The 17,508-nt window shown below is 35.6% G+C and overlaps 1 protein-coding gene across 12 annotated transcripts in view; it reads left to right on the forward strand.

Annotated features, from left to right (window-relative positions):
• Positions 1–17,508, forward strand: part of Kcnt2 (potassium sodium-activated channel subfamily T member 2) — a 395,059-nt gene that overhangs the window by 244,380 nt on the left and 133,171 nt on the right. For all 12 annotated transcript variants that reach the window (XR_005492244.2, XR_010056918.1, XM_039090726.2 and 9 more), the window contains one exon: positions 5,784–5,892. Coding sequence is in view for 10 of the 12 variants with exons in the window: in XM_039090726.2 (XP_038946654.1) it covers positions 5,784–5,892 (109 nt within the window). In the remaining 2 variants the exon portion in view is untranslated. The remainder of the gene's footprint in view (positions 1–5,783; positions 5,893–17,508) is intronic.

Genomic DNA, 17,508 nt, shown 5'->3' on the forward strand with positions numbered 1-17,508 from the left:
ATTTGGTTTTATGTTGAAGTCTGCAATCCATTTGGAGTCAAGTTTTGTGAAGGTTGATTAACTATGGATCTGTTTGCATTCTTCTACATGCAGTCATCCCATTTCACCATCACTAGTTGCTATGTTTGAAGTCTTTTTTCTGGTGTGTGTGTGTGTGTGTGTGTGTGTGTGTGTGTGTGTGTGTGTGTTACAGATAAGGTGATTCTGAGACAGAATGAACAAGTGGAGTGTGTTGGGGAAGAGGGTTATGTGAGAAGAAATATGAGAAGACTCCCCAAATTATTGGCAATTTGAGGAATAGTGTGGAAACCTAATACATTACAAACTTGCAAAAATATATACATATAAGAAGGTGATCTAAATGAAGTAGCCAAATAATATGGATATGGGGGATACAGAGGTCCAGTTGGACATCTCTTGTCACCTAAAAAGCTTTCAGTACTGGCATTGTGTTATTGAGATAGCCAAGGTAGCCCCATGGGAAATCTCAAGCAACTCAGGATGTTTCCAAACTATAAACCAATAATGTACAAACTGATTGCTGAGGTGAACACTTGCATAAACCGATGGACAGGGTCAAGTTGAGCTGGTGCCTACATAGAGTCTTTTCCCCTACATCTTAGTGGCATTGGTACAGGGAGGTGTTTTGCAAGTCACCTAGGCAGAAACAAATACCAAGTCAGCTATAAAAGTGAGTCTACAATGGTGTCTTGCCTGAAAAAATATGCTAGTGCAATGGTGGAATAAATCTTGTGGGGGTAACTAACGAATATATGAATTAACTTAAATCCCAGTTCACGAGATGGAACACATACCAACACTGCTTGGGTAACCAAGAGTCTCAGACTAGATTGCCCAGAGGCCTTGGATAAAACCAAATACTACTCTTTGAAATATTTTATAGGAGCAAAAAATGACTCCTAATAACATTCTGCTATACTCATAAATTAGTGTTTTACTCAGCTATTATCAGAGTAGCTTGCTCCTGTAGCAGATGGGGACAAATAGAGCCCTACAGCCAAACATTATCCAGAAAGTCAGAAACCTTGGAATATGAAACCCTAAATGGGATATGTTCATCAAATCCCTCCCCTTTAGGCCTAGGGAACTCTGAGGTAGAGAAAGAGGAAAGGGTGTGAGAGTGAGATGGGATGGAGAGTGCCAAATAAACAAAGCCCTCTAAATTAACAATCCATGCATGGATCTATGCCCTATGGGGGTCTTGGAATTGACCAGGGAAGTAGGCATATGCCTCTTCCCTAACCCAAAAGCAATTTATCAATGTCTAATTGGCAAACACTTGTGAATTTGTTACGGTGAGGGGCCTTCCCTGGGGGATGCAAACTCTTCTGAAATGTAGGTAGCATGTCCACAAGTAAATGGCGAACAGAAAAAAAAATACAAAGGCACCTTTGGAGATTCCTTGTCTCATAAGGTCACCCAGACCTATTCCTATAAATTTTTTCTTAGTAATTTTAGTTTTTTTAATCATATATTTTTATTCTCTCTTTTTACCTTGGAGGTCCTTTGCATATGTATTGTGGCTTTCAATTTAGTGTATTTATGGGACATTTGAGTTTGTGAAAGTGGGGTTCTGAATTTTTTGCCTTTCTTTGGGCTATTTTTCTTCTATTGCTTCCTTTTGTTCTATTATAACATGGTAATTTTTGTTGTATCTTATTATACTTTATTATTATTCCTTAGATATAGGTTTGTTTGCCAAGGAGAGACAGGAAGGGTGTAGATCCAGATGTGGGGGAAAGTGGAAGAGAGAGTGGGGAAATCATAATCCATATATATGAGAAAAATATATTTCCAATTAGGAAAAAAGTTCATTTGTTTATACAAAGTCTAATCATGCAGCCCTGTCCTTCCTGGAACTCCCACTATTCTCTTTGCATCTGATTCTCAAGTGCTGATATTAAAGACATGGTATTAAGGACATGAACCACAATTCCAGGAACCTTTTTCCTCATTTAAAAGTCAAAACATGAATGGCCATAAAACTAGGAGGTGTGATTCCCTGTGCTGAACTTCCATGAAGTAATTAAATGTCTTAAATTTCCATTTAAATTAAATATCCCAAAATCAAATGCTGACATGATGGTGTTTGAGAGTAGGTTATTTCCTATTTCTGTTCTACATAGAGCAGAAGATGTGAAGTGTTGACATTCTAGTGCCTGAGAAGGAACGCTGGATTCTGCTGCTTGAAACCCAGGGATCTCAGAGCGCCCAGAACCTTATTAGACAGTGTGCACAAATGTTCAAAGACAGTGACTTAGGAAGTAGAACAAACAACCTGACTGCCATACAGCATTTGGAAATGACGGTCAGCAAGTAGGAAAATAGAATCTTACCAGTGTCTTTTCTATTCAATTTTATTTTTTGTTTTTTGCAGTGCTGAGGGTCAGATCCTTGGCTTTGCATGTAGTAGGAAAGGTCTCTACTATTTAACTCCCTTTAATCATAGTATACTTAGTTTACTGGAAGCCTCAGCTGGTAGTGAATATTTCAGAATCTTGAAATGTCTACATAGACTTTAAAGATGAGGTCTATAGATAGCGTCAACTTTATTTTGAAGGTTGCACCTTGTGGGTTTGACATTGTGTTATTCTTGTTAATCAGTATTATTATCTAATTGGATAGTCATTCATTTTAATTTACATGTGTCTTCTATCCACAGGGGTTAAAGAGATATTTTGCCCGTGAGTGTTCATGTTACTTCTTATCTAACAGAGAATTGATGATATATGCTTTGCTCATCTAAGAACCTGATTTTAATTATATCTTGTATATTATTATTAGTAGTAGTAGGTGGTAGCAGTAGTATTAATACTTGAAGTATCATTGTTATTTTATTGTGTGGAAGTAGCCATTTGTTAGAAGACATACCTATAGATGAAAGTTAAGGGAAAACTTGTGAGTCTGCTCTCACCATTTATGTTCACATGGGTTCTAGAATCAGTCTGAAGGTTTTAGACTATCCTTGCTGAACAATGAGAACCTTATTTCATTAGATATCTCACTAGCTTTCTGTGCCATCTTTGTACATTAAATATTTTTATCACTTTTTTTTATTAACTTGAGTATTTCTTATTTAAATTTCGAGTGTTATTCCCTTTCCCGGTTTCCGGGCAAACATCCCCCTCCCCCCTCCCCTTCCTTATGGGTGTTCCCCTCCCAACCCTCCCCCCATTGCCGCCCTCCCCCCAACAATCTAGTTCACTGGGGGTTCAGTCTTAGCAGGACCCAGGGCTTCCCCTTCCACTGGTGCTCTTACTAGGATATTCATTGCTACCTATGAGGTCAGAGTCCAGGGTCAGTCCATGTATAGTCTTTAGGTACTGGCTTAGTCCCTGGAAGCTCTGGTTGCTTGGCATTGTTGATCATATGGGGTCTTGAGCCCCTTCAAACTTTCCAGTTCTTTCTCTTTATCACTTCTTGTAATGAAAACGTATAGGTAATATACATAATGGTGAAGCATGAATTCTTTCATTGTAAGCATTGAAGGAAATAAAGAAAATACAAAGGGGGATGCTTGCACCAATAGCCATGCCAGAAAATGATGTTGACATTATAAATGTGATGAAAATCTTGAAGTAATACCAGTGAGTCACATGCTATACTAGGAATAATAAAGTTTAAATCACATGCAGATTTTTCTGTAGATAATTCAGCGTATGATACTGAAGCTACAGAACATGTTTTGTGTGTGTGTGTGCATGTGTGTGCTCGCGCGTGTGTGTGTGTGTGTCCATGTGGTGGTACTGGTGGCAAATGTGTTTTAAACTTGAAGGACTATGGTGCAGCAAACTTATAGCTGAGTAAGAGTCGTGTGAGGATTCTAAAATTTTAGTATAGTAAAAATGTGTTACTGCTTTTGAAAACAGTAGGCCCTGTCACACATTACCTCACAACCTTTCTCTTCAGATTTCTGATAATTACTGAACAAAGAAAGCCTCAATATACCACTTTCAACTACCTAAAGGAGAAGATGATGTGACGTTTTCAAAGTTTCACTAATGCAATACATTTTTCAAGTTCTTCTATTTGAAAAAAGACATGGTTTATGCCTCTCACTGAAAATTAATAAGTACATGTGGTGGTGCATATGGAAATTGAGTTTCCAAATTCTCTGTTACAGTTTGGATTTTTTAAAGTCCTGTCTTATGTTATGAAGTGTATATTTTTTTCTCAGATCATATGTTGGGAGTGTTAGATTGAAATCAGGGTTCCCTATGCATTGCTAAGATGTGAGCTTAAAGCAACTGTGTTCTGCCTCTAACAGCTTTGTTGCCTTTCTCTCACAGATTAGACATGCACATTGAAAATTATTTTGAGAAATATTGAGAGGGTGGTTTAAATACACTGTTCTTTTGCAAAAATTCTGTACAGATCTCAACATTCAAATTGGAGATAGAATCTGCTCTCTTTTTGCAAAACACTAAATATCAGTGCTATGTACTTTTGAAGTCATCCTCAATTTACATTTCAACATACTGGAAAATTGAAAGGGGAAGAGAGGGATGGAGAAAGGGGCAAAAGGGAAAGGAAAGGGGTTTAAAAAGAGAAATTATTAGGATATATTTCACTTTTAGACTAAATCATGAGTTATAACCAGTAGAACGTTTCTCATGTGAAAGCTAACAAAGAGAAATGAAGTCAAATTTCACACAAAATTAAGAAAATGAGCTTTTTCTTTATTTAGAATACCACATTAACAGAAAAGCATCCTACGAACATAACAGAACAATTGCTCTGTCATTTCTGAAGTCAATCATTGTTTTCTCTGCCTGTATCTCATAGTGTTTATTTATCTGTTAGAGTTTTTTTAAATCTCACTAACAACTTTAAGCTCCCTTTCCTTCCTTCAGCTAACTTTACTATTTCATGCATAAAAATGTATCTATTTCGTAGATGTTTCCTGGGCTGTCAAGTTCTAATACCAATGTTAAACTCTTGGTATAGGGTTGGTTGCCTTTAAATTAACAATAGTTTATTTCCCTTTGTAAGCATATGATCTACATAGAAACTGATATAACTGTCATGTTAGGCGACCACTCTCCCATGGTAACGATATACTTGAGCTAAGCAGCTTCGGCCCCTCAAATGTAGTTGGCACTTTTATTCTGTCATCCTTTCTCACACTCATTTTCTTTTGTGGCACTGGGTTTTAGGCACCACTCGCTAGCTGGACCCTATCCTCTCCTGAGTTTAGGAACCTTAGTTTATTTACAGTGTACGTTTTATTTTAATTGATTTTAACATTAATTTTTAAGATGGTTACTGTGACTCTGATAGTATAAAACCTGTTACTTCTGTTAATCAGATAGCCTACCACACGCTATAAAATTTTTGACAAGTAATGCTATGTGGTTACGTTTTTTAAAAAGAATCAGTGCTGTGGTATTTGTTGTACTCAATGCCAGCGTATAATGGGGACTTCACACATCATTTGAGACATTTTCCAGTCTGTATCTCAAAGAGGTCCCTCTTCTACTTGCATGGACTGTTTCAGCCTTTTTACCAGAGTTTCCCATTGTCTTAGGAAAGAATTAGAATCCAACCTCTGTGGCCCCCAGCCCACTCATGAACTCCCTTTCTGGCACTCCGTCTTACCAAATATATTCCTGGGGATAGCAATTGCACCTGTAAAATGACCCTAAAATAAGTATGTTTTTACTGAGTCTTCTGCAGTTTCCTTCACTGTTTTAATTTTCATATTTAAACATATTACCCTCGAAAGGTAAATTATTCTAATTTACCTATTTTATTTCAAACAGATCATGTTGTTTGTGAAGAAGAGTTTAAGTACGCCATGTTAGCTTTAAACTGTATATGCCCAGCAACATCTACACTTATTACACTACTGGTTCATACCTCTAGAGGGCAGTAAGTATACTTTTTTTCTTAAGACACCTGGTAGCATTGTGACTTAGAGCTGTAGTAAGCAAAGATATACAACTAGATATGTGCCTATATTTGTTTATTTACTTTATCAACATTGGAAAGATATGAACTTTTTAAGAAGCCCAAGACATAAACAGTTTTGCTCTTACTGGTGATTGTTATAGTTCATTAATCTTGATATAATAATTATGATCTACATTATGATCTAATTTTCAACATCATTTACACAATTGGTACTTTTACAGTAAATAAAACTACTACATGATTTCTATCAGTGTTGTGATCTTGAATAAAATTTATACTAAAGCTCTATGTGTGCAATTGACCACAAGGTTGTGCTTTCCTGGTGTTTAGTAGTTATACATAATGAAGTAAACCCTATTATGTTCATTTCAAGGTATATGACAGAAGGCCATGCCATTAGAAAATGTGATATTCCTTTGCATATTTTTATCATTTCATATATACAAAATTTGTTTTGATTTGCATGAGGTAAGAAATTTTGGGGAGTGGGCATGCTTCTTTAATTTTAGAACACGAATGTTGTATTGTGATGTATATTGCTTTATATTACTTGGCATTGCAGGCAAAATGTCAATAATCTAGTTAAATTGTACTGTGTGCTTTTGGTCAAGACATTTGTTTTTATTTGTTTTTGTTTTTTTTATAAGTGAAATGGTTGTTATTTCAATGAAGTCCTAAAGCGTATAGATTCAGAATGAGTAAATTTTTTTTCTTAGACTTTCTGGTAGATCGGAGTCACGAATATAAAAATAGTAAATGCCCAGTGGTATTTTAAAGGAGACTTCACTATCTTCTCTCTAATTGCATTTTGGTTCTGCTTAGATGATAAAGATTCTCTAAGGAGCAATTTTCACAAATACTTAATAGAAATATTTCTATTCTGCATGTTTCTGTGTGCTTTATCTCTGCAGTGGAAGGGGATAAAGAGAACATGAGTGGAATGATTTGTTTTCAAGATGTATTCTAGTTTGATCCAATTAAAGTACATAAAAATATTTTTAACCTAGCCATGTTTAAAGTTGAGCATTTTGACACAGTCATAGTATCTGTAATCAGCATTTCTTTAATTAGAGCAAAATTCACAGAAACCTAATTATTAAAAATTTCTCTGCATGCTTTCAGCCCTGAGAGCCATCTAATTTAGTCCTCTTCCTGCTGGGTTGCTAGTGCTAGACCCTTTCATGTGCCATGTGTTGTGGACTAGATTACATCACTTTCGAGTTACATTTTCAAAGTAAAACTATACTATGGCACTCAATGATTGGTATTCTTAAATTTGAGGTGATTCCAGCACAGGGAGTCCATATTTCATTTTTCTATTTAACCTAGGATCAGCATATAGGTTGTTTCTAATATTATTAAAGACTCTGATATTGTCTTTATATTAGGCCTTTATTCATTTGGAGTTTATTAAATCTAAGAGTAGAATTACTAGATCATATGGTCACTATGTATATAATTTTTTGGATACTGTTAGAAGATTAGTAAATAGATTATGATATTTTGAGTTTTATTTAGTCCATATCAGGGTTCCAATTTGATCACAGTTCCTTCATTACTTGTTCTCTTTTGCTCCCAACTGTCATAGATAGGTGGGAAGATGCCTCACTACATCTTTTGCTTTCATTTACTCCTGGCTAATTATATTGAACATAATATTGTATAATTTTGGTTTGTCATAAAGTATAACTATATATCATTGAGGAAAGAATTTATGCGTATTACACAAACAACTATAGGAGAGAAATATTCAAGATAAACAGAATATGGATAAGCATCTTAAAATTTGGCTTAGAAGCTCTTACTGTATTAATTTAATTTGTGAGCATCATATAGATTTGTGTGGAACTTGGGTGGTCAGGCTTGGAAACAATTTCCTATCCTCACTAATTCATCTTACTGCCCCCTGTGGCTGATACTTTCCTGAAAAGGATTAGTTCTTATGTGCAAAAGAAATGACAGCACTGATATAAGAATACTACATATTACTTTGTTAATGATTGTACATTTATTAAAGTAAATAAAAAATTACCAAAGGACTAAATTTAAAAGTCCTTCATGAAGCAAATATCTTTTCTGGAAGAAATTATATATATAATCATGAAAGATTAAAAAAATACTAAGTTAAAAGTTTGTTTTTGGGGCTGGGGATTTAGCTCAGTGGTAGAGCGCTTACCTAGGAAGCGCAAGGCCCTGGGTTCGGTCCCCAGCTCCGAAAAAAAGAACCAAAAAAAAAAAAGTTTGTTTTTAACCTCTTTTTTTATCTTTTTACTTGATGTAATTCGGGATTGCCAAAAATAAGTAAGAAAGAAAAGCTGCAAAAAATAGCATAAGCAGTTCCACATACTAGTTTCAGTGCTGTAAGTAATATACTTTTTGTAGTTATAGTGTACGTCTCAAATGAGGACTTAGCATTTGGTATAATGGTATCATCCAGGTTACCTGCTCTATTTGAATTGTCTACTGGCATTATCTTTGCCCTATAGAATATCCTGTCATATCTTCTGTATTTATGGCTTTCTTCTTTTCACATTATTCTAATATGTGACACTTCCTATGTGTATAATCACATGAGTTTTATGGAGATAGATAGATAGATAGATAGATAGATAGATAGATAGATAGATAGATAGACACAGATATACAGCTATATATGTCTGATAGGATATATAATATGGGATTTTCCACAGTGTTTCAAGAGAGCCTAGAAGTAATGACATCCTCTTAGGACTTTAGCCTTCCTCCTCAAAGAAGGAAGATACAAAGGGAATGGATATTAGGGTTAGTTTTTTCCATTAATTTATTTTGTATCTTGATCACTTTGTTCAGGTTAAGTTGGAAGGGTTTTAAATGCTTTTATTCTGTGTTGTCTGGGAGAGTTCACTCAGAAAAATCTTTCACAAACACTCATTTATAGAAAACAAACACAAACACTAAGGCAAAATGGAGGCAAAAATGCTAGCTATGTCCCACTGCTTGGAGTGCTACATGGGCACTTTTCTCTACTCAGGAAGTAGGTTAATGACCTCAAGTGAGACATTAGCCATAAGCCAACCCCATGTGCATATTACCCAAGCACCCACACATTCACTATGTTCAAACACCCATGAGAAAAAAAGGGAAAATCCAGTGTTTTGACTCCAGGAAAAAGCCCAAGGGAACCCACCAGGGAGTGAAGAAAAGAAAGATGGAAATGAGAAATATACAAAATGAGTGAGCAGCTTTATCTTTCCATGAGTTTTTTGCGGAGAGCCCGGGGAATCAGCTGCCGTGTGGGTGGAAGAGAAAGTTTCTCAAAAGTAATAGGGATTATAATTACCAGCCTGGCTGCCAGAAAGGAAAGGAAGAAAAGGGTGGGAGATGATGCTCAAAGGGGCTATCTTTAGCTCCATAGGAAGGTTCACACTCAAAACTGTGACAGAAGACTGGATTTCGAAATCTGGAAAATCTAGTTCACTGTTTAGAATAGTGAGGGGTACTTTGTTAACTTTAAAGTCTTGCTCTCTATCTGTCTTTCTCTGTGTCTCTCTGTCTCTATCTCTCTTTCTCTCTCACACACACATACACACTCACATACCCATACTTTGAGTTCTGAATGTATTTGGTTGCAGTATGTCTCCTAATATAAATCAGCATATAAAACTTGAACTTTATTTGGTAGATATGTACCTAAGCTGCTAGAGTGCCTGCTTAGCATACATGGACCACTGGGCTCTATCTACGGCACATCACATTTCAAGTGAACAGGGCTTTTATTGGTACACATCAGTAGGAGGATGAGAAGTCCAAGGCCATATGTGGCTCCATAATCATTTTGATCTAGCCGTGGCAACATAAGAGACTTTTTTTTTCAAAATAATAATGTGACATAGCTTTAAACATTATCTGATTCTCTGATCCCACCCATATATTTTGATGTGATTTTCTGAGGGTTCCACTATGTATCTTCCTTCTCACGAATTTAATTCACATCACTGACAGCATACTGAAATTGAGCTGCAACAAGGTGAAGAAATAACCCTTTTCAATGACTATGACTTGTGATTAATAGTCCACTGTTTCACTTTGACCCCTTGTCCAGATCAGGTAGAGTATACCTTTCTAGTATTCAACAGGAACTCAGTGCATAACACTTATTCTTAGGACTCAGATTTATACCTAGAACCCCACAGAACTTGTTAATGACCTAAATGGGCTCCACTTGCTTATTCTACTCTGACAGTTCCCTTAAATGACCTTTAGGCCTTAAACATAAGCTCATTTATAGATAATTTTGGCATCAAACTCTCTTTCCTCTGTCCCTCTGTCTCTCTGTCTCTGTCTCTGTTTCTCTGTCTCTCTCTAATTCCTCTTCTTGTGTGTTCAGTGTGTGTGTGTGTGTGTGTGTGTGTGTGTGCAGTGTTTGTGTGTGTGTATTGTGACCAAAATAATAACAAAAATTTTTAATAAAAATAATGCAACAGGACGGAACTTTAAATAGGGCAAATTCATTTTCTCGAAGTTCTTGAAGCCAGAAGGCCCATATCAGTGCTCAGTCTCCTTGATTGCCTTTTGCTAGCTCCTCAGATGGTGTCTCCTCAATGAGCCCACACCTCTGCTGTTTTTTGTGTGCCCACATTTCACCTTCTTCTAAGAACACATGTCAAGTTGGATCGGGACTCATTGCAACAGTCCCAGTTTAATGAAAACACCTCCTCAAAGGCTTGATTGCCAAATGCAGCCATGTTCTGAGCTACTAGGAATTGAGCTTGGACATGTGGGTTGAAGAGAGGGCACCGTTTGGCTCCTAACATGGTCAGGGGGTGTGAGTGTGGTGGGTTCTTTGGGATTCCATCCACAAACTGTTCTTGTTTCCCAGTGAGTATCCAGTTCCAACACTCCCACAGAAATGTGATCTTTTGATCACAAAAGTTAGGAAACATACTATTTTTTGTTTGTGTCCTGTGGTCCTTTATTCATTTCTTTCATAAAATAAAGAAGTATTCTGTATGGTGGCACATACCTGCAATCCTGATACCTAGAAGCATAGGCAGGATGATTTGGAAAAGGGAGCAACACTCCATATAACCAGGAATGCTAAAAGACAAAACAAAACAGAACAGAATAAACAAACAAACAAACAAAAAAACCAAACAAAAAACCCTGGGCTACAAAAGGCTTTGTCTCAAGATGAACAAATGAAAACAACTGGAACAGGAGTGGAACTATGAATGAAGAAAGGGGAAGTGATGTGTTCTTTAAACATGCTGGAATGTTTCATTTATGTGGGCTTATGTGTATTGAGAGTATGCACAGAATGGCATGTTATTTTAAGTATCTATCAGTCCATGTGTTTATTTTAAGTACACTAATAAAGAAGTAGCTGGAGTCCTCCTGTGGAACACATTTTGAGAAAATCTGTACAGATTAGTGGCCTTGCCTTCCTCTGCTTGGGGAGCCTCTAATTGTTTAGCATTCATCGTCAAATGAGATTGAAACATTTCCATTCTCTGTCTTTAAGGCAGACTGTGCACGAGACCGGGTTTATTTTTACCTCCTTATCTCCCATGGTTCTCTTGTGTATAGCACTTTCTCCAAATAACATATCCTAAATATACTTTGTAGTTTCCGCCTTCTGTATCTTTTAAAAATGTGATTCCCTATGCCTTAAATTCACTGCTTCTCCCTTCCTGGAAGATTTTGTTATACCAAAGGTTCTTTCTCCTTATGGGTATTTCTAAACTTCCCTATTTAATGTGACTTATTTCGTTTATAAAATTGAAATGAAGTTTGTTATATTTGACTAATATATATATGTATTATGCCCTCTGTGGCCAGGTATTTATGTTCCTGCCTCCATGGATTTAAAATAATTCAGGTAGAATACATTTTTAGTTCTAGAAAGTGTTTTTGTATAACATAAGTACTCATTAGGCATTAATTGAAGGAGTGACATAAAAGATATGCTTAATTGGATGCTATGAACCCTGGATTGCCAGGGTTCTGTGAAGCTTGAGTATTTAACTTACTTCTTCCTGAGACTTTGTTGAAAATGACTAAGAAATAATTAATCATGTTTCATGATCAAGATAATAGAAGACATGAGAAATTCCCTTGGGTTTTGGAGAGGTGAAAAGTAAGCACTGTCAAGGAAGGCACCAGCCATGATATTTCAGACAGTGACAAAAAAGAAGAAGAAGCTGGGCACAGGCAGCTCTGGTATTGAAGATTTCTAGGAAAGGAAAACAGTAGCCTGATTCTGTGGGAAGACCAGAGAAAGTGCCACACCTCTTCCTGATTATTCCACCAATCACCTATTACTTTAAAGTTATTTTTAATTAGAAATGTGTCACTTGAAATAGTAAGATGGTAAGATTTTTCTTAGTATAGCTTTGCTTTTTGGAGTGCAGATGTGTGTGTGTGATTCTCTGTGTGTGTTTGTGTGTGTGTGTGTGTGTGTGTGTGTGTAATATCTATCTATCCATTCTTCCATCCATTCTTCCATCTATCCATCCATCCATCCATCCATCCATCCATCCATCCATCCATCATCATCTATCACTCTTCCTCTGTGCATGGAGAGGGCTGAGATCAATGCCAGCTGTCTTTCTCTAGTCCTCAACATCTGTTTTACTTTTTACTTTATGTCTTTTAATTCAATTTTGAAGTGTTTTACATGAAGAAACATTAATAAATTGCCATCCTCAAATTAAAAGTACTCATCTATTAAAGGGTTATAAATGTTTTATCTGAAATTGCAAAAATTAAAACAATAACAAATTTAATAATATAAATATATTTATATTCATTGCTTTCTACAAGGATTTATTATTTATACCAATAGTTAATATGTATCACACCACTTGGAATTTGTATCAGTTTTGTGCCATAAAAAGATTTCTATCTGAACCCATGAAAAGAGATTAAAGGAAAAGCATTATAATTTACTTAAATATGTTTAATATATAATGAGTTATAGACCAGAATTAAAGAATAAGTTGTCCAAATTATTCTCTTTACTTCTACTAGAGGAAGAATGTTGAGGGTGGACAGTCATGATCCCATGCAAGGTAGAGGATAATGAATCTTGCAAATCTTTCCCAAATTTTCATAGATTTCTATTTATATGCTCTGAACATTAATACCTTATTTGTTTAAATTTTATTTAGCATTTGGGTAAGATCTCTCACTAAACCTAGTCCTCTCTGCCCTAAACTATCAGACTGGGCATCCCCTCACGCTCTTGCTGCAAGCACTTAATGCACTGAGACCTTCCAAACCCTAAAATATGGATTTGATTTTACTTATTTAGTTTAAATGTTTGGAGGATATTTTCTGCTACGTAATTTTGAATGGTGCCTGAGCCCTCAATAGTGAGAATATGTGGGAATCTTGGTACTCTCTAGACTAAATAGCCTCCTCCCTTCTCTATCTGTGAAATAAGACTAGGCATTTTAAAGGTATTCTTCAAAAGAAATGAATACTTTATTATCTCAAGATCCAATGCTCACAGGATTAAAGCACAGTTTTTTAATTTGCTGAGTAACATCCTATTAAATATAGTTCTGTTAATGTATCCATTTAGGATAGTGACCTCAATTTGAATGGAGACGATGTTTGAAAGTGGGCTGGACTTGGTGATTTTAATAGGCACAATTAAAATTTAAAAGATAATTCAAAGCTACTAATCACTAAAATGAAAATCATATATATGTGTATATATACATATATTAGATATAAAGAATATAATAGTATTGAAAACAAAATTACATGTAAAATTGCATTAATTTACTTAATTTTGCTTCAAAAATAGGGAAATTTAAATGCTGTAGAAAAATATTAAGGAATTATATAGCCATGTGAATGGTTGTTTAAATATATAAAATGCTATGGATATTTTTGATACAGTTTGTTATAACTTTTAAAATATTTAACAAAAATTCCTCCTGATATGATCACAGAAGTGGATTTTTATATATTTTTCTCAGAGAGAAAAGGTTTATAACAAATAAATCCTGAAATTATTCAAAATGAATTATTCAAAATGAATATAGTTATTACTATTAAGATGATTAAAAAGTAAAAGATGTGGAAAGGGAATTAGTGAGTGAAGAAGACTTGCTGAAATTAGAAGTGTTTTGTTAATCTTTTCTGAAGAATTTAATATTATAAAACCTAATGTCTTAGATTAGGATTTTAAATATAAATGCAGATACATAATAATAAGACCTGACGTCTCAGTTCAGAAGAACAACCTGAGAGAGATGGTATGTTTCAGTACATATGACAGAAAAATAAGTTGAAGAAATTAAACATAAGAAATGTTAAGAACGAAGAAAAATTAAGAGTTGTAAATTGACATGGTCTGCTTAAATGCAAATTATAAAGGGTAGAAAATTCTCCTAGATAGAGAAAGAGCACTTTGAAGTTTAAGATCATATCTGGTAGAGACAACTTCTTAGGAAAATATTACATATTCTTTCTCCTAAAGGAATCTAGACTTATAAAGGACTAGCTGGAAAAAAGTGCAGGCAGGATATTGGGGAAGTAAGGAAGTCAAAAAAATAACTAAATTAGTAGTCACTGAAACAATCTAATTACCAATGAGACAGATCTGTTAATGATTCTTTAGTGGCTAAAAAATAATATTTTTTCTTTTTTTAATTTTTATTTAATTTATTTACAATCCAGATTTATCCACCTTCTGGTACACCCTTTGACTGTTCCACATCCCATACCTCTTCCCCTTCAATGTCTCCAGGAAGAAGTCCCCATTCCCTCATCACCAACCCCACCAGAGTTCCCCTCTTCCTGGGACCTCCAATCTATTGAGGGTTAGGTGCATCTTCTCTGACTGAAACAAGACCCAGGAGTCCTCTGTTGTACATGTGATGAGGGCCTCATATCAGCTGGTATATGCTGCCTGGTTGGTGATCCAGTGTCTGAGAGATCTGGGGGGAGGGGTCCAGGTTATTTGAGACTGCTGGTCTTCCTACAGGGTTGCTCTCCTCCTCAGCTTCTTCGAGCTTTTTCCCTAATTCAAGCACAGGGGTCAGTAGCTTCTGTTCATTGGTTGGGTGTAAATATCTGCATCTGACTCTTTCAGCTGCTTGTTGGGTTTTTGGGAGGATGCATGATAGGTCTCCTTTTGTGAGTGCTCCATAGCCTAAGTAATAGTGTCCGGGCTTAGTGCCTCCCCTTGAGCTGGATCCCAATTTGTGCCTGTCACTGAACCTCCTTTTCCTCAGGCTCTTCTCTATATTTTCCTTTTAAATTTTGTCCTTTGACACTCTTGCATTACAGTCTAAAGATCAATTGTTTCTAGAGTATTGCCTTCTGAATTATTTTTTTTCATTTCCTGTCTCATAAAGGTGATGCTCTGATTTATGAACTGCATGACAAAGTACATTTTTAAACTTTTGAGGGTGCTGGGAATTAAATCCAGGACCTCACACATTCTCAGCAAGCCCTCTACCACTGAACAAATCCCTTATATGTGGGCTTAGAATGTGCTGTAAATTTCTGCTAATGGACTTATTTTTTATCAATAAATTTATGGTAGATGAGTTGTCAAAATAAAGGACAGCTTAAATGACAGGAAGAGGCAGCCAAAGTCTTTCTACAATTATTTTTAAAAGGGCAAAAAGTGTTAACCTTAAATAGCAACATTAGGAAATTCCCAAAATCCCTCTATCCCTGAATATCACATTAATGGTGGCTGAGTGTAATTTTCCTGTAGAATTCACTCTGGTGTGCTAATTTGAAGGTTCAAACACAGCAGTGAAGCTTTGATATTACAGTCCAGTAAGTGCTTGAACGAGGCTGAATTGCTGGCATTTTGTAAGAACACAGCTATACTCGGAGACAATACAAAGTTCCTTTTGACTCTAAATATATGTTGATTCTGAAGTGCAGATTTAAAATATGAGACCTGAGCAAATGACGATTGTGTGCTATGATGTGCAGTTTCACTAGGACAAATTAATTTCTTTCCTTCACATGACAGTTCTAAATCTATAAATCTTCTACCCAAATTATCAGGATTTATTTGTTTTATTTTCTCAGTGGTTAACAGGAACTAAGTGAGTGTCTTGGAACACCCACATCTAAAATAACATAGTATTAATCAACTTTAATATTGACAAGTTTAAGCCACCCTATCAATTGTGAACATTCAACTCTTGATCACTGTAACTCCTTACTGAGCTTGATCTCCTTAATTATGTTTTTTGTTTAGATTTTTGTTGTATGTCAGAAAATATTGCATCCCTTTCTCGATTCCCTCCTATTTAAGAAATTGAATCGCATATGTAGTAAATACCAAACAGCTTTTCACTTCATACTAGTGGATAGAAAATCAACTATCATTTTGTATATAGTCTCTGCTACATCTTTGGTCTTAGGATGCACATTTCTATTTTGATAATGTAAATAGCAGAAGTCCTGCTTTCAAGCAGAAGTGCATAAACACATCCTACTATAAAGAGCTGTGTGATCCAGGTTGGTTATTTAGTTCCTGTACATGTCTTACCTTTCTTCATTCTAGAAAGAATGCTATACAGGCAGTCAAGCCTGTCTGCGAACTAGTCTTATGTAACTCTATTTCTATCCTCCACTCACCTCAGATAGGAAACTGGAGAGAGACGTAAGTAAGAATGCCACCAAATTCAAATTTGCTTAAAAAGAACTTTTGTCAGAGTTATAGGAATGTGGGTGAGGGGGTACTTATACAAGCAGAAATGACTCAAAGACAGATGCATCACCAAAAGTCCTGAAGCAGGGGTGACAGCTCACAAAAGCTGGCAACATAGAATGCATAGCACAGACTGCAAAAAGCTCAACAAGCTTTACATATCATTTCTTTGTGCCATATTTGGCCTAAGCTTCTTCTAGGATCAGGTTGTTTTTTGTTTTTTGGTTTTTTTTTTTTAAGAAGCAATCGTGACTTTTGTCAGTTTCAGGGACTTCAGGGAACCTTTGAGTTGTTTATTTCCTGATCTCAATAACATTTCTGCAAGATGAAATGTTTCCTCCCATGCTACAATATCCTGTATCTTGATAAATTTACTTCTAAGATGATGACACAGGAACTTTCTAGTAACCAACTATCAAGAATGAGCCTTAGGTCAAAGATTAAAGGCTATTTGTGTTGTTATCACGATTTCTTAGGCACCTAATGTGCCCCATTCAGCACACAACTTATCAGTATGAATACAATGTCATAGGCTACTATTTGTCATAATTAAATTTTGAGCCAACAGGGATTAAATTGTAGATACCTGTTGAATGGTATAAGTAAAGCTAAGTTTGCAATACTTACATATTTTAACTTTTAATTACAGTAAAAGTTTCAGAGACTGAAAATCATGTAATTCATGTGTGTTTGAAGATTGTTCTATAAATTATTTGCATAAATAATAAAATTAAGATAATTTTAAATCTGAAGAGTAAAGAGTACAGTAACAATTAAATTAATTGATTTGAACTATTTTTAAACATTGGGCTAGTCACGTAAAACTTTTGACAATCTACTTTTAATCAATATATATGGACTCAGCAATAAGAAATTCTCAGATGGAATTCAAGGCCCATATC

This window comes from Rattus norvegicus, chromosome 13 (assembly GCF_036323735.1).
Source record: "Rattus norvegicus strain BN/NHsdMcwi chromosome 13, GRCr8, whole genome shotgun sequence".
Classification (NCBI taxonomy): Eukaryota; Metazoa; Chordata; class Mammalia; order Rodentia; family Muridae; genus Rattus; species Rattus norvegicus.